This window comes from Echinococcus granulosus (genome assembly GCF_000524195.1).
Source record: "Echinococcus granulosus chromosome Unknown EG_S00046, whole genome shotgun sequence".
NCBI classification, from domain to species: Eukaryota; Metazoa; Platyhelminthes; class Cestoda; order Cyclophyllidea; family Taeniidae; genus Echinococcus; species Echinococcus granulosus.
This window is the reverse complement of record NW_020170426.1, coordinates 287,190-312,711: the sequence shown is the minus strand read 5'-3', so window position 1 is coordinate 312,711 and position 25,522 is coordinate 287,190. Positions and strand designations below refer to the sequence as shown.

The following is a 25,522-nucleotide window of genomic DNA, read 5'->3' as shown; positions in this document are numbered from 1 at the left end:
CTGACTTAAAAAATAGCATCTTTCATTTTTGGCGTTTTGATGCATCGTAATTTCTTTATTACTACATAAATTGGGTTGTTTGCAAAAGCGAATTCGGTACCCCTTCCTAAAAGTCCTTCTTTTAAGTATAGAAGAGGAGTTTGATTCACTAGCCAGGATGTTATATGGTACTCCCAGCATGAGCCATGTTTGCATTGCTGGAAGCTGAACTAGGCTTTGGAACGAATGCATTGACTAACTCTGGTGCCTTCCTGCAGAAGACGCGACTGAATTGGTTGTCTAAAACCACCTTTCCCATTGATATTTCGAGATTTTTGTTGTTGTCACATTTTTACCACTACCATCCTAGTAGTTCCTTGATTAATGCATGTGGGAGTTATGTGGTGTTTCAGCCTGGAAGGCGTCACGTCCATCCTGCTTAACACGTTGACCCAACAGCCGTAGCGAAGCCACACCTTTGTTCACACATTCTTCGTTTTTTAGTAATCGGGTGCGATGTCGCAAATCCTTTGCTATCGAATATGACAGATGCCCTACCCTCCTAATTTACATACGTGTGAGTTATTTCAGGCACCTTCCAAGTGGGATTTCATTTGAGAATATACCCTTTTCACTTCAAAAATTACGAATAGGATCTTTCCCTGGCTATGTATTAGAAGTGTCTGAGGCATTGGTTTGCTTCAACCTCACCACTGATTGCTCCATTATGTGTTAAAAGTTTATGGATCAAATTCACCATTTCGGTAAAAATTGCAAGATACAAAATTCTTATCCTGTAGTAAGTATTAAACACCGATAAGTACTAAGATTGACAGGATATCCTTCTGTTACGTGATCTGAACACATTTTTGCACCACATAACCGAGGTTTGAATTATGACAGTGATTAATGGTCTTTAAAACAAATTTCCCAATTGAGCCGCTCACATAAAATGAAGCCGCTTTGGAAAGCTCACAGATGGACGAAAATAAATCAAACGGCAGGTAAAATTGGTGAAAATATGGCTTGAAGTTTATGTCAACTGTTCCACGCTTCAAAATATATATGCCATTTAACCGGAAAATCGGTTACTCTTTTGAAGTATCTGCTTTGAAGTAGACGCGAGCTCGGAAGACAATTGAGAACTATATGGCTTTTAAGAAATTCAGTTTTTTTTACCCACAAACACTATACATTTGCCTAAGGCTCTACTGGGCATATTTTAGTAATGTGGTTTGCTAAGGTTTTGAATTTTCTGACGTTCAGTGACCCCAGTCAGATCTGATCACACTAGGCTTATTCTATTATTCGTCAGTCCCATTGTGAAAGGGTGATTTTCATCAGTTGAAATTTTTACATTTGATGTTCCATGCGTCTGCGGTATGGGTTGTGGCACTGTCAAATTATCAAACGTCTTCGCGCCTATATTATGAAGAGAGGAGTGGGACGAAACCGGGTCTGCAAATTGCAGGTACTGATAGTCAAGCCTCTCGCCATTTCTTTTTCCAAAGACTAGCAGGCATGAAATGAAACGCCTACTATTCACCAACATGCAAATGTATGCTCAAAACCGGTCGAAATAGATTACCCAGTTCTGCTAGTATTTATTAACGATAAGGCATGACTTTTATCAAAAAGTACACAAAATTTGTGAGCCCTAACCGCTCGTTAAATTTTGTGGTAAACCTACCACACTACACTATACGTCATGAGAAAAAATAACACCTATGAATAACTAAAACACCAGTAAAGATCGCGCAGTTGACGTTGAATCTTAAACGATCTATTTGGTAGGCATTATAATTTCTTTGGAGACTAGCCTTGATTACAGCTACTGTATTTCATAAAAAACTTTTTGCATTGTCGAAGTAGCTTGCATCAAAAACTAATTCCGACTCATAGAAGTGCAGTTCGTCTTCCCTATTTGCCCATAAAACTTGGATTCAACTACGTTGGATTCGATTCTAGGTACTACTTCTGCGAAAAACGACAGATAACCCCAAACTAAAAACTAGCCCAGGTGCAATTGTGCGTAAAGAACAGCAACTGGGGAATTCCCAATCCTGCAATAAAAAGACCAACAATGATAAGCTCGATTTTGTACCACTATCATGCTCCCTCCCACCGATTAGTAATTTACGCACAGAATTACACTATTTATTACGAAGTATAGACAATAACCAGAAGTTGAAAGTATAAAAACCCGCGTATGTGAGTGGAACAAATAAAGATATCTGTACATGATCTGAAAGCGCATGCAAAAAGTACATTTGTTCGACTATCAACACGACCTATCCCTCATTTCAGACATCAGCTGACGCAGTTTGCTTGAGTGCAGCGGCATTTCAGAAGAAACCCTCACAAAGGGATTGATTTGGCTTGAACTTCCAGAAACTAAGGCCTGTCCCGTGTGCCAAATGGTATCCGAAGTCGGTTCAGGTGGAACGTTGTCTTCATGTTTATCTACATCCGAATGAACTCCTGTTAAGTTTCGGCGCTTACTACTTGGACGACACAAATGGAAACGCCGTTTGGAAACGGTATTAAGAGGCTCATCTCTGGGAATTGCAGCTGGAGAGAGAAGATGATTATGACGAAGGTTGTAGTTGAGAAGCTTTAGGACGCCATTCTCGTAGATAAAGTTTATCCGTGATGGGCAGTTGATCATCTTCGACCTAGAAGAAAACTAGAGCAACAAAAATGAGCTACTACTTCCGGGATACGCCGTGTGTAGAACGACTTCTGAAGGTACCGGAGTGTTTACATTCGAGTGTTAGACGTCGGTAGACACAGGTTCCACGATCTATATGATTATGAGGGAGCTTTGTGGTGTGACGTCGAATATAGCACGCGCCGGTTATCTAATAGTTCCGGTATACTTTTACATAACCTACTTCGTCAAATCGAGTGAACTGTTCCTGAAGTTCGACAAATGAACGAAAGGAAGCATTGTCGAATAGGTTCTTAAAAGTCATTGCAAATTCGGGATCTGGATCAAGAGCAGCGACTATAGACATGAAATACTTAGTAAGTTCCACCAAATACCGCCAACAAAGGTAACTGAAGGGAGCACTCTAGGGATCACCTTTCCATCGTGTGTATGTCTGGAATCACAATCCGTTATCTGAAGGAAGTTACCGTTGGTTTCAACAACTACAAAGGAAAAACATGGATTGCTACTGAATGTACCAAGGCTTACGCCCAAACTTACACAGATGAAATGCCGCAACACCTGTATATAACTTTCTTATACATGAATCGATCATATTGCGCAGTATAACGGGTAAAATAGTCCACTTTTTCGATTTTGTACTTCGTTCCAGTAGCCTATTTCGAAAGACGAATTAGGAAATGCTGGAAACAAAGCTTACAATTTGTAAGTTGTGCATAAAAATTTTGAGTTCGTAGATATTCGAAAAAATCTGAAATCGCGTGATTTGGGGGACTGTGTTTGAAACAGACGCCATCACCCCAACAGTACGACATAAATAGAACCCAAAGTCCTCTGAATAGGACCTAGATGACCTTCACTTTCGACGCTATGTTAAATCGTTTTAGATGAATATGGTTGAAGCACTTTGAATCCATTAAGTGTTTAGGAGAGAAAAAGCATATTAATGTGTGTGTCGATTTTAACAATGCCCTAGAAGTTCACCCCAGTAAAAGCCTGTAACACTATTTATAAGAGTTGTCATTGGTATTTACTAAGGATAGAATAATTGAATAACAAGGAAGCTGAAAATTACCTTTAAAGGCGTAGTGTCATTAGCTGTTAATATGGCGAATCTAATCCTTAATTTTGTCTAACGACCATTTACCGTTATTAAGGCCCCAGTATGAATCTGACACCTAAGCAACTTCAGAGCTGGATTATGCAACTCTAGCATTGCAAATGCTGCTCTCTTAGTAAGGTTCATTTTCAGAAAACCAGTTGCCAGTTCACTTCACACCGGTCTTTTTATAACGACCACTCACTTCCGCTTGGCGCCAGTTTTCCATAAAATCGAGCGTCAGCAACCAACTATAAAAAGTAGCAAAAAATCATAGTGAATACTTTTTGTAAAAATACTTTGTCTCCCCTAGTGTGATATTTAGATCTATGTTTCATTCTCAGAATGTTGCATTTGCAGGTCCCCACAACTCCTTGACGATGAGCAGAATGTATACATAGGACAAAAAAGAGCATTAAACTACTGACACGATCAAAATGTTGGCAAATCTGGCAGAGTTACAACGGTTGGGCTTCTGTAAAGCTTGTTAATCGAACTGAAGGCCAAATGAGCAACCGAAGTATTGAGAAGTCATGGCAGTATAGTACGTGTTTGTGAGAGCTTCCCTTTAGAATGCAGCAGGCAGCATACGTAAACCTCATGGATGAGCCGACTAAATTAAACCCCGAGGACAAAGCAAACAGTAACCATATACAACGCTGAATCCCTGCACAAATCCACACCACTTATCCGATTAAAGATTTTCTCTTTGGCTAAGCTACATGTGTGAGAAGTGTCAAGCAAAGGCTAAGGAGAGTAATGCACAATCTTCTTCAAGGGGTATGACAGATAATTTATTACTGGCTTACAAAAGAACTGTGGCTGGTCGATACCCAAAATCCTGTTTGAGGTGTGTTTTTAAATTTACACTTGTAACAAATAAAGTTAATGCATTCGATCTTAGGCAAAGTATCTATGGTTGCTAACCCCTTAAAATCATTTATCAAAAGCTTTACTTTATACGCAAATCTATTTTACTGTTTTTGTAAGAAGTTTATGCGAAAAAAGTACGTAACGTGCAATAACTGACAGACATGGAAAGTCCAGAGCCATCTATAAGTTTCTTCTCATAGTATTTATGTAATTAATTTGCCATTTAAGTGAGCATTTTGTTATTTTGGTTCTAAATCTACACTGTGTTTACATGTGCTATTTATCCCTCGGCCTGTGGAACCAGTTTTGAAATAACGGCACCTTTCATTATGGAAGTTAGCAGTAGAAGCATGAATTTGGCTAGACGGCAGCAATGTGCCTGTTTGATTCAAGAAATAGGTTCACGTATACCAACGTGAGTTTCCTTTGTACGGTTACCCTTCCCAGAACTCAGGTCGTTATCAACGCCGCTCTTTTCTATATGCACAATTTTTACGAAGTATTTTCTCCAGAGACGGTCAAACCTGTAATGGTCTCCATAGCCTCTTTATATCTCGCCTGTAAAACGGAGGACTTCTCTAGGAAATTGTCCTTACTGATATCTGTGGCTTATGGTGTGTTTAAAAAAACCGCGCCTGCCGAATCGTCATCTACGTTTCGACGGATCGTTCAGAATATCCACGCGCTCGAAAGCACTATCCTAATGGTTGTTGGCTTCCAGAAAATGGATGTCAAGCACCCGCATGTGATTCTTATCAATGTTCTCCGCCAGAATGATTTCCCAAAACAAGTTTCCCATACAAGCTACTTTGTGTGCACCCATATACTTCACTTCACAACTCTTCTTTTGCATCACTCCATGGAAGCTATCGCTGCCACTAGTTTATACGTTGCTGCCAAGTGGAATAATTACGATATCAAAAGTGAAGATGGAGAATGGTACCGGTTGTTTTCGCGTGACCTCACGCTGGAGGAGATTCGGAAAATGGCCGATGAATTTACTCAGGCTTTTCAGGCATGTGATGTCAAAATAAAAAACCAGGTGAAGAACACATTGAAAATGAATTTCAATCGTCACCACGCACGTGAAGATCCCACGATACAGGCTCGGAGAATGAATGAACCAGGAAGGGTTAGTACGAGTGAATCATAAGTGGTATAGTATCCTCTTAGTGATGCTCCTTGCTATCTGTTACCCTTCTCCACAGGCTTACAATCGATCTGAAAAGCGGCCTTATGAATCTCAGACCACGTTAAATCAGCGGCAGCATGTGAAAAATATGTTCCCTCCATCTAGCGGTGGTGTATTTTCAACCAATAGTCAACAGCTGTTGGCGGCTAGTGGTAATATCTACGATGATTCTCGATCGCGGATGAAAGTGCCACGTGTTTGTTCGCCAAAGTCACAGCCACCACCTCAAATTCACAATCAAAATCCCTTCCCTGTTGCTTCCCATCCCGATTCTGCGTCTGCATTTAAGGTTTGCTCAGATTTAGTTTTCTGCTTTCATGGGGTGTTTTGTGGAAGGGCATAATTCAATTTCATTGGTACTATTGTTTAGGCATTTCATTATCCTTATTTCCTATTTAGAATCCCTTTATAATTAAATGATAAACACTTTGACGTTTTAAATATCACAAAACTTGCAAAATTTTGCGAAACAAACCCCGTATTCTACTGCATTGCAATATTGATACCATTCCTGACTTATTAATAACCTAAACGAGAGCGTTATGTTGCCTCTTTTTTTGATACTTTCCAGCGCGAGGAGGCTCCAAAGCACCCTGACAGTGTCGGAGCCTCCTACCCGTCAGTTACTTCGCGCTCCTCCACGACCTCAGCTGCAAGGAACGACCTCTCAAGTATTTTCTAGACTGTGTTTCTGTATATACTTATGAACAGATATGATTGACCCAGCTGTGTTATTACCTATGCAGCGTTGAGAGACCTCCTGTCCCACTTTATTGACTGTGATCCATGGCGTTGTTGAAACTGTACAAAAACATGATCGTAATGTGGTACTTAGTGTAACGTGTGCTTTGTTCGAAACTGATTGTTCAAGGTGCATGCCAAGGTACGGGGTCTGCTGTGTGCTATTTAGTGAGAATGCAAATTGAATCTTCGCTGATCAGTTATTTCTGGATGCTCTTCAGGATGTTTGTCCTTCACATTCTCAGCTGTACCCGCCGTCCGGTCCACAGCAAGCACACGGCTTTCTGTAGTCCGCTGCACCATGCAGTGGGATGAGGTTTCGTGAGTCTGCACAAGCATTTTTTGTAAAATCGAGGTTTTGGGTGCCTTAAGAGTGTGGATAGTAAAGTCAATCAGTGGCACCTCCGTTCGCTTAAGAAACGAAGCAACAGATTCTTTTCGCACTGCAAATCGGTCAGCAAGCAGTCCACCCGATGATGGAGAGAAGAGGGAATGCACGTATGCGGATGTTAATTGCTAGCTAAAGACCACGGTGTTTTTGACTGATTTAGATCTACGCTTGTTTCATCACTCGCGCTGAGTGTAAATGGGGTTTCTTCCACGTTAATTTGAAATTTACGCGCTAGTACAGGTACCTGATTCCTCCTGATGAGGGGAGAAGCCTTCACAAACGTGATGAGTCTTTCGAGTAATTAGCCGTCGAGGTCGAGCTTGATAATCTGGTCCTGGACTGCGCGTTTTTGAAGCAGGTTTTAGCAAGAAATTCGGAAATAATGGGGAACATGGTAAAGGGTCCCGCACCGAGAGACTGACTGACGCATAATTATGCTTAATAATGCCTACAGACAATCCCATTTTACAAGTCTCTACATGTTTCAGCAAGCCATCGCTGTGGACTATGTCAAGAACCTCATGAACTTTTCCCTCGTCTGCCAAGCTTAGTTGTACCCTGTTCTATTGCCGAAATTGCGACGCGTCATTATATTTCATGCACTTCATGAAATGTGCTTCAGTTTAACTCTTGGAAAACTTTATGATGATTCTTTGACAATCGTTCCAAAGATGGTAAAATCCATTTTCTTCTGGAGGGATGGTAGAATCTACTACTTAGCTTTCAGTATTAGGTATTGGTACCACCCTGTGAAGTGAAGTACATTCCGATTAAACCGTCCGCCACCTTACTGTGTTGAAACAGGATCAATGCAGAAATTTTACGAGGAATTTTTCACAGTCTTATTACTTCAAAAATTTGGTCTCTAGTGTTTGATTTTATGGAAGACTGGCGCACGTGTGGAAAAGAGTAATTGTTGTATAAAGGTAGAAAAGAGGTAAACCGGTTGACCAGGCTCCTCACAACGAGCCTTACTAAGAGAGGACTATTTGCAATGCTGAAGAAGCAAACCCACCTCTGAACTAGCTTAGGTGCATTATTTTGGGCCTTTTGACCAACTTCCAGATAGGGTGTGAAATATTAGCGATTGACTGAACTGTTTTGAAACATGTGAGGCCTGTAGCGCTCCAAGGCCTCCAGCATAGCCCAAAGGCCATACTGCAGGCTGGAAATAACAACCTTCAGATACCAAAGTCAACAAAATACTAAATCATGTCATCTCTGGCGCTCCCCTAGGTCAACCTCTTGCGTCAGTCGTCGTAACGTCGTTAGTCGGTGCATTGAAAATCATCCGCAGTCAGTCATTGAGTTTTCCTGCATGTGAGAAGGCATTTCATCCCAACATCATCCATGCATCTTAACAGTTTAGACTTACTTGTGGACTGCAGTGGGGTAGAGAAAGTTGAACTAGCTTCGTACTCCCCAAGACCAGTCAGTACGACGCTCTACAACGGGGCCACCTCGTACGGCAATATCTATTCGTAAGATTACGAGTCCGGAAGCGGAGCCACTTAATAAACAAATAAGACTTAAAATAGTTTTGCGTAGTTAATTCTTCACATCCGTTTCGCTTTTTTGGTTCACCCTCGGCGCGGTGCTGTCTAGTCATCTATCTACCCGAGTTCTCATTGCCAAGTGGAGAGGTGAAGCATATAGATACTGAAGGCAGATCTGTAATATACTTTTTCTTAATCATTCAAGTTTGGCTTGGTTGTTAATAGCATTCCTATAGAACACGTAACCGAAGTCTGCCCAGAATCTCCATCCGTGACAGATGCTCCACTCCTGTCATGACAAGGCTTGATAATTATTCAAGGAAATGAAAACTGCGGTACTATGGAACTGAATTCGCTTGACGCTGCCACGAAGATTGTATAGCTAATTTTAGCACTTGCAAACCGTTTATTCCAAGTTCTGTGGTATGGTTAGTGTTTCCACGTTATTACCAACATCTTTTTGCGGAGGATACCGGGTATCTCTAATTTACGTGATTCACTACATACTCTAGAGTATTATAAATCTCACAAATCGCGTAGATGAGTGGGGTGGCACTTTTGGGCTGAGACGAGCAAGAGGGACCCGCGCCGAGCTATATTATGACATCCACAATGTCAGTTATTGTAAGAATTCCACCCCTTACTGTCTGCACACCACATTCATTCCAGAATTTCGAGCTTTTTCCATTAAATCACAGGCGCGTCGTTGACCCTTCAGGAGAAGCTATCGACGAATTCTTAGCTGAGTCCGGCTACTTAACATAATAACCAGCTTATTACTTCGACTGAAGACCCACAGAAAATTCCTTCCCCAACGCTATGATGACGACGAATTCAACTTTCTCCTGTCTTTTGTCGAGACTGTCCACAGTAAGCACCTTCTCCTCCCCACCGGCTGAGGTTATTCTCAATTATAGGAGAAAAACAAGTCAATATCACCGCCTGTGATTTCGTGAGCGTTGCCTGTTTGGCGCATTTATGTGAAGAATCTTTCCGGTCGGCAGAACGAATGGATTTACGACCTACAAAATTGGCCTTTTGAAATAGGAACCTGATGCTTCACATATCCTAGTTCCGATAAGTGACGAATCACCCCTCATGTGCATAAAGTATTCGTCAAAGAAGCGACATTATTAGTGAGAACGGGATGCAAGAAAGAACAAAGGAAAATTCAGGTTTACATAACCATGGGCTCACGTTCCTCCATATCTCTAATCACACGGGTCGAAACGACTTCATACTCTATTCTTTTGACCTCTGATTTGGTGCACTTGGTGGTTCCCGGCTTCGGCAAGTAACTTCTTGCGCTGAAATACAGCATTCCTGGGTTAACATCTCGTGAGCTTGAGGTGCATTTCTCAATGTGATTGGATATAATTGCACTCACCGAACACCCTTCACATTGGCGACGTCGTAGCGCCGAAGAAATTCCGTGCCTTTGCTGGTAATTACGCAAAGGTCTACCCCAGTTCCGGAGTACAAGTCATTGAAAACACCCGCGAGAATGGCCTGTCTAACAAGCTCCATCGCATCTTCCCTCTGGAACAATAAAATATTCTAGGCAGAATCCTATTGGGTGGTCCAGACAGAATAAGGTTTCCAAAACTAACGTAGAATCAAACCAGTTAATAGTAAAGAAGTAGAATTTAAACACATTAAGAGGAAAAGGGGGATTAAATGACAAAGACCACAGAAATTTGGACATACACTCAAGTCCGGTCGATATTTAGTTTCAAGGACAGCCATAGAAGCTAAAGAGCCGCTGCCCATGGTTGTGTAGGGGACTTTATCGCTTGATCCATGAGGATAGACGCCGTAGAGGTGAGGTCCAAAGTTATCTACACCTCCCAAGATACATGCTGCCCCAATATGGCCCTATAAAATGAATGCACCAAGGAAGCAGATTACTCACTTGATACTTGAACAGGTGTTGTTTGAGAAGACGAAGGGCGGTGATAACACGTGGTTTACGTCCAGTGTTCAGCCTGTGAAGTTCGATTTGAGACGAAACCATCCGAGTGACTTGGTGAGTGTCTGCCGCAGTACCTGCGCCACAGCAACTATTTACAAATGTTTGATAAAATATGAAGAAAGTGTACTAAATGTTGTCAGCAATATAGTGGATTTTTTCACAGCAACCACTGGCAATTATTGAGCCCTCTGTTGTCCTTGTATCCGCACCAAGCACTATTCCACCCTAAACTGCAATTAGATAGGGTGATTGGCGTACATCAAATGTGACCGCAGCTAGAGTTGTGCCTGTCTTAGTCATCTTGAAAGGCAGGTCCGAAAGTTTGGAAAGATTCGCATTTCTACCACGCGTAATATGAGTAAAACAGCGCACCTGCGACAATTATCATAAACAAATCCTCCCTTTGGAAGATCGACCAGCTGGGAATCCATTTTATAAACGAGGAGGAGATCGTGACTATGCCTGGCGTGGATTGGACAAGCCGCGGTTTTCAGAATGCCCGCTGGGCAGAACAAAATCATTAACCACAAAAACAATGCGATTTAGATCTGAAGAGGTCAAAGTACTATAGGTAAGGCATATTTAAGGTATTTTCTTACGGAACTTTTAAAAAGCATTTGCTTGATTCGGAAAGTGCTGCACACACCCATAAGACGTCGGAAGTAATGAAAGTGATCCTTACTGTTTTGTTTTATATACTGGAAAATGGAATTTGATAGTAATCTTAATTTTAGAGTGCTTGTTTATTGTTTAAAAATTATACGTCTGCAAAACAATCCCAACTACTCGGTGTGCTGCTGAAAACGACAAACAATGTGGTGTAATGCTTATATGGTTTCAATGTTTATTTCAGAGAGGAGACAGGGGTACGAATCGAATTTCGTGACTAAGGAGTCAACTTTCCGCAAAACTGAGAGCGGTACGTGTTTATACCCCCTAAACTCTGTACTGGCTTTCCCCATCTACTTGCCATAATAAACGCGTCAAAATCAAACCAAATCTGGGTGTTCTAAGAGTATGAGGACCAAAGAGGAGAAGACATACGAGCCTCGTCCTACGGTAGTTAGTTTTGCTCTCCTCGAATTACTGTTCTCTGCATTGATCATTTCAAAAGTGGCTAACTGATACTACACAGGTATTAAAAACAAAGTGCAATTCGAAGAGAACGTTTCTAACTGGAGTAAAACAGCTGTCAATCACTAATTTGGAAGGAATTCACGTCTTTGGCGAAGTGAAGAATTGGATGGGAAATCACGGGTATTCATCGCTGTAGATTAGTCCATTTTCTCTGGTTCTACATTCGCGAGCCGCACTTTTTTTAATTTATGGAAAACACTCAGCTCAAAGCGGAGGAATATCATCCATCTGCTCTTTAGCTATATGCTGATGTCGGACTTTTGAATTTCACTAGTTGGTCATTTTTAGGAAATTATGGCTTGTTGACGTCTTCGTCTTGAGACGAATCTAACCGCCCTTGCTCTGTCATCGATAAAGATCCTGGCAAAGCTAATTATGGTCTCCTGAACGCTTATTAGATGAGTTCTTACTTTTCACTGTTAATTTTTAACTTTTGATCAACTTCATCTTTACCTATTGTGCTCCAAAAAAAATGAAAATTCCCCATTGAAAATTTTTTGCGATGGGCCTTTTAGAAGTACAGTGCTATTAATTATTGTAAAGCAGTTAAGGCCAAGCAAAAATCACTTAAACGCGGAGGCGCTGAAGGAAAAAGACAGATTCATAAACATTAACTTGTTAAATTTAAAACATTTTTATAAATACCAACGTGACCAGTTATCACGTGGTTAAACAAGGTGCTTTTGGTTGTTAAGTCCTGTGTGTAGCACCCGGAGTCTTCTCTGCGGTTGTAGTAAGAGGAAGGAGTATGTCAGAATATAAAGAGTAAAAAGATATTGTAATGCTTTGGTTAGTTGCTTACCTCATCGTTTTGGCTTCAAGGACACTTATGGACCCCGCTTATGTACCCTTGATGGGTGGTATGGCCTCCAGGCTACGCCAGTAACCCCCCAGCTCTTCTACACTTCGATAACACTTATTCTGCTCCAATATTGTCCTCTTTTGCCTTTGGTAAGGTCTAGGGGCGCTGCGGTATGTAATAACTTGGTATTCCGAATAAAGGCTTGCTTTATGGCGCAGTCACTCACAGGAAAGGCTAATTCATTGTAAGTAAATTCTACGCATAGTCAAAATCCAATTTTTGAGATAAAGCTTATTTGTTTATTTACCATTGCAAAGTTTTAATTTGTCAAAATTGGGGAGCAGGAAAGGGAGAAAGCAATTTTGTGCATTCACTGATCCTGGAAGAAAAAGGCCTTTTAGCAAATTTTCACATAGTTCAAATAATTTATATCGAGTCACATGGGATGATGTTTAACAGAGCTACTATTTTACTGGTTCCAAAGGGGGAATTTAGCATCCTTAGTGCACCAAGCAGGATGATCGCATTCCTTCTGTAGTCACAAGATGCAATTTCTCAAGCCTTTAAAAGGATTTTTTAGGAAGGAACATTGAAAAATGCACCAATTCATTGCGAAACATTGGTTCTCTGATAATCACTTACTTGAAGGCGTTTTAATTGCTTTCTGTGCTAGTGTAAGAAAGCAGAGTCAACGGAGGTATGCACACGTAATTAGTGGATGAGCGCGGGGGACACAAGGTGGCCCCATGGTCGAGCAGTCATAGTGTTTAATCGGCCTTGACTTTATAGTGATTATCAGCTCAGTTACGCCCATCTACACCTGATACTGACCAAACAGGAGGCTCTAGAATGTTCGAGCATTGGTCGTAAGAAAATTATTCTCTGGAAAATCGAAACAGAAACTTTTTCTTTGGTTCCAGACATTGCCAGCAATGCAACAAAAAATTGGGATGTAGTGCATCAAGGTATGAATGGATAGCTATGACGCCATAAAATAAAAACCTGCCCATTTTTTTGGAAGAAATATAGTTTAGAATATTTGAATATACTCATAAATGACGTACAATATTGGCGGCAAAATCAGGTAGATTCAGAACTTGGCGCTCTTTCCTGCAGTATGAGGATTGAAATTTCGGTAACTCCATTGAACGAAACTACATCAGTATCTGAGTGTGGTGTACCTTTGGGAGCCATAACATTCAATTTTGAGATAAGGTGTGGAGTGGCTCTAAAATGCCCCAGGAAACTACATTCTGGCTGAATGCTTATGTTAAATATTTACTCGTTCATTCTTACGCATGGTGAGGTGATTAACAGCGCACTGCAGTGAAGCCAAGCACCATCGGTAAGATACGGACAGCGTGCCGATGGTGTGATTAACCCTTATTTGCATAAAATGCAAGGCGTTGATACATCCAAGACTGCAAACAGACTCTTACAGCTGACGTCTATTTATAAAAGAATCTGTGATGACACAACTGGAGGTGAAATGAAGCCTGCACTACTTTTGGCAATGAAGTCAAACCCCCTGGTGGAGATACAAAACACAAACTTCTGTGGTCACCGAATGTTTCCTAAAAGAACATTAAAGTTGTCCTTGGTATGAACCTCTGATCATCTGAAAGCACAAAGAATTCACTGGAAACGACAGCTTAGTCCATTAGTCCATCCATTTATGGTGAATGTTGATAGGTTGGCCATATCGCTCAGAGTGGAAACAAACAGTCTTGAAAAGCTGTAGCCAGACCCGCTGACTAGTTTTGTGTTTTCAGTATAGCTTGCTTCAATGACCTGTTATGTGCGAAGACCTGGAAGGCACCATTGTTTCTACGATTTACCAAGCCCAGATACACGTCAGTCTATCGGCACGGTGTGTCTTGTTCTGTTTACTATTTTCCGCCAATGTTGGTTGAATATAATTGATGGATGTGACTTGGGCTTGCCTGATTCTGCCTCAATTCCAAACCTGAGGCAGAAAATTCTCGTCATGCGTGTGTTGGGGATGTGGCGAGGGAACCTTCCAGCCGGAATTTGGTTGAAATGAATTTATCCTGCTGGTGAATCACTCGATAATGGATACAGATGCTCAGAGAAACCCACTGTTCTCGATTTTAAAGATTGAGAAATATGCCACTCTAGTGCTTAAAATAATATGGGATTAAAGTGGGAATTACAAGTTTAGTGTATGGCAGGTTGTGGAAATTACAAGAGGTAAGCAGGTTTTACCCTCAAGCATTAATGGAGGATAATGAGTTTGGACAATTCTCAATTCGTTTTTCTCTACTTTTCTTCTACATTATAGAAAGGGGGGTTGCTTGCTGGCTAACTGCGTGAGTGGGTTGGTATGAGGAATGGCCTCGTTTTCCAAAGTTCGTTGGGCGAACATATCCATCACTCGTCATCCTCAAACAGTCCATACACTCCTGAAATTATCCCATACTTCTAGGGCACCCATCACTCAATCTCCACAAAGCCAGACTTTGTGCGTGTTTGTGGTGCATTAGAGGCAGGAATGCTTACTAAAGGTTGTTTACTTGCTGATATTTATCATTTCTGTGCAATACACCTCAAAGCTTGTAACAAAAGTTTTTCTTTAAAAAACAGGTGAGTTTGTTCAGTCGGAGGAAATCCCTATTCCCAGCCTTATTAGACAATGGAAAGCACGACCTCATGCGTCATACCACACATTCCAGAAATTACCTTTGGGAAGACTTACATTTGTGGATGGGAGGGGGGGAGGTAGAGGAGATGCCTCCTCATCCTCATATTTCTCTAATTTATATTTCTTCAAGCAATGGTTGACATATTTTCTTGAACCCGCACAACCACATGATTACACACAAAGTAGATCGGACAGATGAAAAGGTGGCTAGTGTAGGGCTTCCCCTCAGCTCCTAGAGCTACAATGCGTTTTGTAATAGATTCTACAGCTAACTTTCTCCTTGGTGGGAAGGATCATAGATTGTTAGGATAAGTGGGTGAATGAATAGAGCATTACAAAAGGACTCCCTTGTTTATTCAACGTTTTCTGTGGCAAAACAAACTTCACAAATTGCAATACTCAAATCTGCTTGTAAAACTCATTGGTTAGGAAAAAAACGTCAAATTGATTTATTTTTTAATTTCTTGTCTTTAAGACTCGCCTTCTTTTGATGCGTCTAGACTATTCAACATTGGACGACTTTATAAGGTAAGTCGAAATGATCCGATGCAGACCCGGCAAATTCATCAAATGAACATGTTAAGGATAAGATTTTTTTTGAGGGAGAAGGCGAAATTGCACGAATATCCCTACAACGGTTGCATAATTCACTACCTCTGAATCAGCAGGACTTACCGAGCAGTTGTGTGCCCTGGATTACGAGAGCACAGGCACAATCTGGCGTTTTGGTTACTTCAGAATGTGTGTTTGTGAATGCATTTAGAAAGTATCGTAAATATGAGATAATTTTTTAGTTTATTCATTAACAAGAAATGACTATCAGGTAACTTTCAGATGACCCTAAACTGAGAATTTATAATTAAAAGTACATGTATCAAGTCCTTCAACACATAAACAAAGAATCCATTAAGTTATTTTTTTCAAAATAATGTGTTTAGTTACGTGAACTTCTCAATATTTTTATCTTTCAGCACCTCCCTTTCTTTCATATTGGCCCACCGTATTACGGCTTCAGAGCAGACCCAGGGAGAATTGCATTGGTGCCAGTGGTAAGCGAATCTGATCCAAATGAAAAATGATCCTGATCACGTTGGCTAGCAACCGGATCAAAATATTGCAGAAGAAGCCTTCTACTGTGGATGGCTAAATCTCAAGGGAGATAGGACGGTGGCATCGACTCCTGACCTGTCCTCCAGTTCGATCACAATGGCCAGTAAGGGAGGGGAGTTGGGTCTCAGCCAGTTGCAATTTGGCCTTCACCACAACGGCCTATGTTGCAGTATCGGAACAGGATACTCTCCTGTTTTAATTGTCCCATTTAGGCAAGTGTCACTATAAAATGCCACAACAGGAACCCTTTCCGTCTCTGCAGGTTCTGCTATCCCCTTGACTACCTGACCTATCGGTCTTGTCCGCAAGAAGCTTGAGGTGACCTGCAAAGTGGAATGGTTTATTTTACCTTCAAAGAAATTCTAAAATGCATTTTAAATTTATTGGATTGCATTACATTTACATGGACGCTTCCTGTGTAAAGTAAACAAGGTAGGCAGTCCCCCAATGACGCAAGGTCCTGCTGCAAAGTCTCCCTGCAAGTCGGGTAAAAATAGCAGGCTGGTTCAGCGATTGGTGCGTGACTAATGCATTCCAAACGATCCCACGAGGTGTACAATGAAGCCACATTATTTACTAACATTTTCGAAGAAGGCCTTTTACATTAGATACATTTACTTTGACAAATGTTTAAACACGATTATGACACGTGACTTGTCAAAAATTGTAGTGCAGGGTAGGATTCTACCAAGAGAGGTTTGAGTGCCATCAGTGGTTGTCAATACAATCACCTGGAAACTCAACATATAATTAAATAAATGATAAGGCAATAAACATTTTTGTGCCTTTTTTGCTCCACTAAGTTGAGCTCCTTCTAGGGTCCCAAATCAAACCTGACGAGACATATCCTCAGTGTAAAAGTGCTTTATATCTTTTTATCAACTTTACCTCTTCTTTTCGCTAATGGAAAGACACACCGTGTCGTGTGAGCCATTTGTAGGCCCGACTTGGTTTAAAGAAGAACAAACCATCCCTGCATCAGGTCAGCTGAAGTTTGTGCAGTTAAGTAATCCTGAAACTGCGATTAACTTCCAGTCTCTGGAACAGTGTAGCAGTTTGAATGAGTTCCGTTTGGTGGGGTATTTGTCGGGGGATTTGCTAGGAGGGTCATCAACAAAAATTATGTCTTAATTACATCCTCCCATATTAGCAAATTCTTTGACAAAATGCTCTACTTCCCATTGACTAGTTCGGTTTTTCATTTAATAGGTTGATACATTCGTTTTTTAATTCACAACTGCTAGGAAACTTATTGCCCTCCTAACAAATGCGGATGAAGACAGGAGAAGTGACCAGATTGCACATTAGTCAATTGCAGAATCCTATGAAATGAGAGCAGGTCACTACATGTTCTACAGGTACGCCTTCATGGTTAGCTAAGTGTGTAAGACAAATTTATTTGAAAATTTAAGGTGCAAAACCTTGTCTGTGGCTGGTAACTTCACAACCCACCCACAAATGCATTGCACCACCTTCCAATCAACAATTGGCTGATTGCATGCAGTCCAATGTCTAGCATGCGTTCAGCATTGCGGGGGCGGAAGCCTAAACAAGAATATAAAGACACCGAACAGTGCAGTAGGCTTCACTAATAATATGGCGAAGCAACAGCGCCAACGCCAGGAATTAGCAAGTGTGGAAATTAGACGACCGGATGCCAGCCACCCGTGGGGGATATGCTATGCAGTTCTGCCCTCGGGACCGGAGATTCTGAAGGTAGGTGATGTTGATTAGTCACTTCATTGAGGGCCCTATTCAAGTGGTTATAAAAGTGTGCTAGACATTTGCTTTAGGAGATTATTAATTAGGAGAGCAAAAGAGAATATGGGCGAACAATAAGCCTTGCCAAATGTACTTCTTTTCTGACACGTCGACCGGAAAAGCAATGAAGTATTTGTGGAATCTTTTTGTCTGGGTGTGTAAGTGTCAGATGAGAATTGATTGAATATAACAAATAACTAACATTAAGGCTCATACGTCAAATCTCTGTCGTGCCACCGAACTTGAGCAGTAAAAAATGCCATTTTTTGTGATTTCATTATACTACTAACCGTCTAAAATCCGCGGACGACTGCTTGAACAAAATTAAATCACATGTCCAACTTTGTTTGCCATTTTTAAACTCAAACAATGCTTGAAATTCTTGCTTAATTTAATAATGGTAAAGAAGGGATTTCCACCATAGACTCTTATTGCAACAAGTTTTTACTGACATAAATGGTGTCTTGTTTACGTTAACTTGGTTATTTTGTACTTTTTGCCGCTTTCAAAATGGTCCAATGTGCCACAATAGTGAACAAACTAATTGTAGTTGGTGAGAAATCAACGATGATATAGTTGTCATTATTTACATTTTGACTTTGCACATTATCACTGAAACGACTGAACATGAATGGAAAGGTCTATAATGAATACTTTTTTAATCACGCAATTAGGTCATGAATGAAAGCCCAGCTTATGGCCGCTTGCGCAGCGGTCAAGTGATTAAGACTATCAATGGACAATCTGTTCTGGGACTAAAACGAGAGGATATCACCGACCTACTCAACATTGATGATGAAGTTGTTGTTCTTGAGATCACCCCGTAAGTTGTACTCGTTTCTATTTCACTTAACATTTCTCATTAGGGCCGATTCAAACAACCCTAAGTCGTTGTTTTTCGCACGGGAGTATGGCCGAGGATCGGTTGAGCCAGGTAGTTTTAGTGAGTATTTAAAAATCAAGGCGACATTTTGAACAGAAATCGGGGTTTCTAAGCCATTTTTGTTGTTTTATAAAGGTCGAACTTGTCGTAGGAATAGTGAGATGTCAACAACATTAGAGCGCCGTGGAAGTAACGCGTGCGTGGAAATGCCAACAAACCTACCAAACTGCCGAGACGAATTTGAACGCATTCACAGTCAGCGCAAGCAGTCCCGTGAACTAACATTCAGTCAGATGGAGAACCTTCGGCTTCAACGTGCAGCGTCTGTGGATATCTGTGATAGTGATAGTCGTTCAAGTTCTACTTTACGTCCACAACAGTCACTACAACCAGGAGCATTGGTAGACCCTCAGAGAGAGGAAGACAACGGGATGACTAGGTTGCGTTACATGGGAGCACATATTCCATCACGGTCGTTCAAAGCCCTCGCATTACTCATGGGAATGGACCCTTCCGACACCAACATAGGTCAGCAAAGCACGAAACCATCCTCGACAGGTGAGGTGGTCGATGGCTTACATACTTCATAGCAGAAAAGATTGTCTAAGCTATGTATTTCATGCAAACTGGTTATTGTAAGCGTACCAAAACGCCTAGAGGTACATTAAAACAATGCATATATGTGGGTTTTAAGGTAAAGCTAATCAGGAAATAGTTTTTTCGAGAAAAAAACATCGGAACCCAGTGTTTACTTTGTAAAGCATTATTAATTTCTTACCAGCCCGAAGCACACGACTGATTGACAAAATAAGAAAAGTTTATTCTTAAGAGGAACTACAAAGTTATTCGATAATTTCCCTGTAAATTCAATTGCTAAGGAGTGACCATAATTTCTAAAACTAAAGCAAATTTTTCAGGTATCAGAAGAATTCCAGTGTTTGCCTTTTAGCTCGCAAGGTCATATGGTGTTAGTTCTAAAGCACGCACTCTTCAAATGACTCATTTGGGAAAATACTGATGTAATGTTGGACAATCGTGGGCAGAGTTGTAAATATGAAATTGTGTCCTAAAACAACTTTCTGGAAGTACTGAGAGGAAATCGCAAAACTGTGGCAATAATTTTGTGTCAATGTAGCACTTGTATTATCCCTAAATAAGGCGTAAGCTGGGCGAGATTGGAAGTAACTTTACCGAAAGTGGGAGCTGGGAGATAAAGATGGAGACAGGCAAAATAGAAAGTGGCGTGACTTAAGAAATAATTTTTGGCTACAGAACCCTGCCGAACGGTGATTGATGTTCGAGCCACGGCAGAAGCAATGAGGAAGGGGTCACTTGGTCATTCATCCATCAACGGCAGTGGTTCAGTGTCCGGTTCGCTTCCCCCTCATCCTCCCTCAACTTGCAATTCTTCTGTTAAAGCTCTATGACCTTTATAATTTTCTTGTGCACTTCGTATTTACCCATTAAAAGAAGTCTGTAATAAAGCAAAGAAGTTTTTTTATTCGTTACAAATTCCTAGGGTTTCTACCCTCTGATTATTCCGGTTTTTTCCTAAAATAAATATGCTTTATAAAAGGCGGAAGTTGTATAGTGAAAGCCGTCGTAAAAAAATATCTAGAAGGAATAAATGCGAAATTCAGGGCTTCGGATGACTTAATTATTGTATTACTTCAACAGGCCTCTTTTTCTTAATATTTTGAAATGGTGAAAGTTACAAGAGCCAAAACAACAAACTAATCTTAAGTAGTTTCACCCCACAGATCACTATAGCCCATTGGACAGAGAATTCACATTTACTAACAGCTTAAGTGTTTGGCACACTCCCAGGACGATCGGGGAGGAGGCGAAAGAAAAATTAGGTGGGCGCATGGACACGGAATGGATGGATGAATGCAGGGGGAGATGTAAATGAGGGAGTGAGGTAATCATATTAAGCCGTACCAGCTCTTGCAGACATTTCTCTTGGTGTGAAAGTGCTGAGAAGAATTGCTTGCATTTAAGAATTTTCAAAATCAGACCGCTTAAGTCACATTGTTGCAACTCGTGTGTCCAAAAATGCCTGGTAGCGAACCAAATTTTTCAAATCGTGACTCACCAAATGCCAGTGTTTATTTGTCCCTTTGCCAATCCATGTCCCCGAATAAAGTCTACCCGCTGCCATTTGTGTAATCTAACGGAAAGATTTACTGACAGCTATTTATCCTGGGAATGTCGCAATTAAAGCGATTCTGGTAGAAACTATGTCATTCACGAAGGTTTCTGTGACCCCGTGGGTGTACAATGAGGGGGAGAATGAACATTTGGACGATAATTTTTAGCAGTTCCAGGCAGATGATCAATTTGGCTTCATCCAGTAGTGCATTTGGCTGGATAAGCTCATCATATCCTATTTCGAGCAGCTGCAGCAAGGACTTGTGTGTGAATGGATATGCGAGGATGTTCTAATTCCTTCCAAATCTCAGCACACAAGTAGTAAGTGAAAAGAAGTAGCTGGGGCCCTATTGTCGCAAAATCTCGTATGGCCTCCCTCAATAAAGCCATGAGGTGTGTGTGTGTGTGTAATTTGCACGGTCCACACGTCCACGAAGCGCAGTCGACGAAGAAGCACCAACCACTGTGATTGGCCTTCTGTCTGTGTGCACTACGTTTCCATGATGCTTCGTTCAGCCGATACAAAACAAATTACTCTCAGCTTCTCATTTGACAAAACATGTGAGTCTAACCGCTAACAAATACTCACGGCACAAGAAAGCCTGACCATAACGTGCTAAATGTCAGGTCGTTAAAACAATCAATCCAACTCTTAGTTTACATCTCTTTTAAAGGTCAAAAGGAGTTATGCAATAGAGTTGGCTCGTTTGTGCATAAAATGCTATTAAATAAACAAAAAAGTTGGAAATGGTAAAGACAAAATTCTGTGATAACTATAAGATGAGATTTATTTGTTAACATACCGTTTCATTGTTGAACTTCCTTAGAACAAATGCATGTATTAACAGGCAAAACGAAAATTTGCCAATTTGATTAAATGACCAAGCTTAACCTTCCTTAATTATAAGTTGCACATCGCAGTGGCAGTTTCGTAGGTTTAACAGCTGACGCTGTACATCTTCTGGACAATTCGTCCAGCGTGGCCAGACACTCTATTATTATGCTAGAAGAATTCCATTTTTTATCTATAAATTTGGCAAGGGCATGGGAGACTTCAGCTACAAATTCGACAGGGGAATTTTCTTCCTTATCTACTGTAATTAATAACCGTTTACGTTATAATAACTATTGCTATTAACACACTCTCCCATATTTTAATCTTATAGTCGTTCGTGATTGCCAAGGCATCTCTTTTTAGCCTAACTAGGTTGCAACAGATTCCACGTTCCTCTCTTCCACCTCTGGTTTCATGCCTTTGGATAGGAAAGAATTCGCTGTGGGGGGTAGCTTTTATTTGATCATTGTGGCAAAAGTTGACAGGTTATTGGGGTTTAAAGGGGAGCGGTCAATGGCGACCCCTCTACCAAGTAATTAACTATAACTGACCTATTGACAAATAAGCACGGATTGTGAGACAGTAGTTTGGACTCCCATTCTCTGACGCAAAAATGAGTAATTTAGCCGATGTTACTAAGAGCCAATGAACAATGAACAATGTATTCCTAAAATTCTAGCGCATTTTTGATGATTCGTCTATTGAATACTTCAAGATGTTTAGTAAATTTAAATAAATACATCCTATGCCTTATTTTATGATAAAAAGCTGGGTTTTTAATCGCACATGAGCATCCGAGGATTGTCTTTTTTAATTAAACATGTTACAAGTTGGTCCCGCTTAAATGCATTGAGTTAGTTTTATTGCCTTACTGTGACACTGATTGTCAAACACGATAGTTACTGTCGATTTCTAAAGAAGTATGGCATCATGCATCTGTTGTGCTGCTCTAAATTCAGTAAATCTATTCCAAACCAACAAAGGATGCATGCCGCACATCTATGGCGCTGAGCTTGGATAGAATAATCGGAACAATAGATATGTACGACGAACGTGTTAAACTATGGACGTGTCCAAGAAGATAATTTTCCGTATTATCTTTCAGTCAGTACAACTGGCCTGATCCGATTTTCTTCCACCTAAATAAGTGCACTGAATTAATATATTAACTACGCAGTCTTTGGATGCTCCGCATTACGACCTTCAAGCCATGCTGCTAGCCTACCAGCTCTTCTGGGCGTTATTAATGTGCGTACCTCCATACCCCTTTGGGTTCTTACAACTTCAACAGACTCGAGTCATTGCATAACAATCCACTGTCCAAAAACCTTTTGTATTGCATAATGGTATACTTAAATATTTAAGTAGCGTTATAGTCTTACCTAACGTCGTGCCACCATCCACCTGCCAAACTATAACCTTGAATGTGGGAGAAAATTCAGACAAAATTGTTTTTGGCAAAACTGATTTTAAATAGATTTATTTTTAGTAGGAGTTGTCTGCGAAGGTAACATCCAAATTTAAGTGACAAATCGCCATTAAGAGCAATTCCGACGGTTTCATCCAAGGAATTTTTGCAAAAGCTTAGTGAGCAACTAAATCCTAGAGAATAAAAGTAAAAAGAATGATGGTAATATTCCCATTTATGAGTAAGAAACAGATTACCGTTTGGTGATCGTAATTCACATTTTTTATGAGTGAGGTCTCCAAAATTCGAATAAACTATTAATATAAAATTTTTAGAATTCTTTAACCATGTAAATAGGCGGAATATGAGAAGTAACTGCGATATGGAAAGATTTTAGCTAATTTGGCCTCTTCATATAAAAATTGCTCTGTCCCTGGCTTTAGCTGATTTGGGTCTCTTTTGAATACCGCCGAGGGTTCTGTCCGAAAGCGTGTAGAGGCTAGAAAAGGTGGCTCCATATTTTCAGATCTACTCACTTTGAATGGCTTTTATCCATGATACGTATGCGATTTTGGTGTTGCCGTCATCCAATGCGCTTCTCCAAGGTAACACTTACCAAAATTTTACAAAAATGTTAAAGGATAATCCAGAGATTTAATGCCCTTTTTTGCAATAAATATTAAATAACTTTACTTTATTGGTTGATTTATGTGTAAAATAGCTTGGAGCATTGGAGATTGTTGTTTTTCGTACGCACATCGCCAGGCATTTTAGGTAATAGTGACACACAATTACCCATTCCTTAGAAATGAGAATACAGGGTCTTTTTGAACGTCATATCTAAGGCATCGACACTTTTTGAGACATGTCTGAGTGAAAGGTTCTTTTGCCACACCATCTTCATGCACTATGCAACACATTTGGCAACTAGGTTCTGCCAAGGCAGCCAGGCTTACCTGGCCTTTATCAGACCTGCTCAGCCGTCATTTTATGATACGAGGGTTTAGAATAGGAGGTAATTAATAAGGAGCATAATAAAGTGTACCCTACTGACGGAGCGACACACAGTACTATGCTTTAAATGACCGCATGCATTTTACAAGTGTTTAAAATCCTTGCTACTAAGTGTTGCAAAAACCGCATTTTACTTTTTTGATCACTTTATCTGCAAGGTTGAATAAATAGTACATTATTCATCCTACCCTAGCAATTAAGTTATTTCCTGTGAAAAACATTAAAATTGCGGTGGGAAAAGTCGAGTTTGTTGTTGCAGCTCAGGAATAAATGCAATGAATTCCTTAAATCTCAAAGTGGCTTGGCTCGAGGATAGTGATCAGAATAAGATTTGATAAAAATCACGTCGTTAGTCGGACATTTCCTTACTTTTCAATAGAAAAGTATTAAAGCAATCTACTGTAAAGTTACCACAAATTGTAGGGGAATCAATCGTGCTAAAATTAAAGAGATTTGGCTATTCTACATTAATTTATTTTCTACTTGTCTGGCGCATAATTTCTCGACATTTGCCTACAGGCCTGTTGCCACAATAATTTAGTAAACTGTTTGCGTTGCTAACAGCAACACCAGAGTGACCACCTCAATACGGACAAAAGGCTCTCATAAATACTGTACCCTATGATACATTTTTTTGTGCGGTTGCCTTAACAAATCCACATCCACGTACGTCAGGTGCTGCAAAGCTATTCCCAATGAGGTATACATGCACGGATTTGGAAAAGGAGAATTCAGTTGTCTTCCCTACTTAGGTGTAATTCACTAAGTATGTCATAAAAAGTGACAAGATTCTCTAAAAACTGTATTATTTCGGAGTGATTATAAAGAAGGGAATCAATGGGGTGCTGGCGGTTTTAATGGATGGTTGGTTCCAATTGCTTTTTGTAATTTGTCGGAACTCGTAGTGCCCGCTTACTTAGTTACCGCCTTGGTGCTCCCTATCTTAAACCCTCACATCACAAAGTGGTGGATAAGTCTGGTGTAACTGCAGCTTGTCTGCTAAGCAACTCTTGTTTATTCCGGTTCCCAGGATGGATATGTTTCTTGGGAAACTCAGCTTATGGCGTTTGAAGAAAGCACGGCCCAGTTCTTTTCTGGCAATTAACTACTCAGAGGTAGAGGTCACTTTATGTTTCAAGATGAAATTATTTCACCATTAACCTGTCAATTTGAGATTAACGTGTGAATACTAACTCACGTTGATGTTCCGCTTGCTACTACTCAAGCAATAAATAAGACAAACGTCTATCAAATAATAAGCTACCTGTCAGTCTTTTAAAGATGATATAAATTTTTTGCACATAGGAGTGTCAGCAACACAATTTGAACTTAATTTTTGGTTTAG

The 25,522-nt window shown here is 40.5% G+C and overlaps 4 protein-coding genes across 4 annotated transcripts; 2 read left to right on the top strand and 2 right to left on the bottom strand. All coding sequences in view use genetic code 11, as the record gives it.

The window, feature by feature from the left end:
* Positions 1 to 2,260: 2,260 nt before the first annotated feature.
* On the bottom strand, positions 2,261 to 3,245 carry EGR_05812 (hypothetical protein; the record flags this gene model as incomplete). Its single annotated transcript, XM_024495061.1, has 5 exons — positions 2,261 to 2,654; positions 2,692 to 2,840; positions 2,874 to 2,986; positions 3,025 to 3,132; positions 3,191 to 3,245. 5 exons carry the CDS (start codon positions 3,243 to 3,245, stop codon positions 2,261 to 2,263), a joined length of 819 nt encoding a protein of 272 aa, XP_024350524.1.
* Positions 3,246 to 5,103: 1,858 nt separating this feature from the next.
* EGR_05811 (Cyclin-T1) lies at positions 5,104 to 7,497 on the top strand (the record flags this gene model as incomplete). Its single annotated transcript, XM_024495060.1, has 5 exons — positions 5,104 to 5,754; positions 5,831 to 6,103; positions 6,386 to 6,485; positions 6,801 to 6,876; positions 7,401 to 7,497. The coding sequence occupies 5 exons, from the start codon at positions 5,104 to 5,106 to the stop codon at positions 7,495 to 7,497; spliced, it is 1,197 nt and encodes a 398-aa protein (XP_024350523.1).
* A 2,122-nt stretch (positions 7,498 to 9,619) lies between these two features.
* On the bottom strand, positions 9,620 to 10,845 carry EGR_05810 (Proteasome subunit beta type-7; the record flags this gene model as incomplete). The annotated part of the gene is made up of 7 exons (XM_024495059.1): positions 9,620 to 9,749; positions 9,830 to 9,981; positions 10,150 to 10,317; positions 10,355 to 10,502; positions 10,542 to 10,639; positions 10,673 to 10,754; positions 10,787 to 10,845. 7 exons carry the CDS (start codon positions 10,843 to 10,845, stop codon positions 9,620 to 9,622), a joined length of 837 nt encoding a protein of 278 aa, XP_024350522.1.
* Positions 10,846 to 17,721: 6,876 nt separating this feature from the next.
* On the top strand, positions 17,722 to 20,196 carry EGR_05809 (hypothetical protein; the record flags this gene model as incomplete). The annotated part of the gene is made up of 5 exons (XM_024495058.1): positions 17,722 to 17,841; positions 18,561 to 18,709; positions 18,753 to 18,829; positions 18,905 to 19,327; positions 20,042 to 20,196. 5 exons carry the CDS (start codon positions 17,722 to 17,724, stop codon positions 20,194 to 20,196), a joined length of 924 nt encoding a protein of 307 aa, XP_024350521.1.
* Positions 20,197 to 25,522: the final 5,326 nt, after the last annotated feature.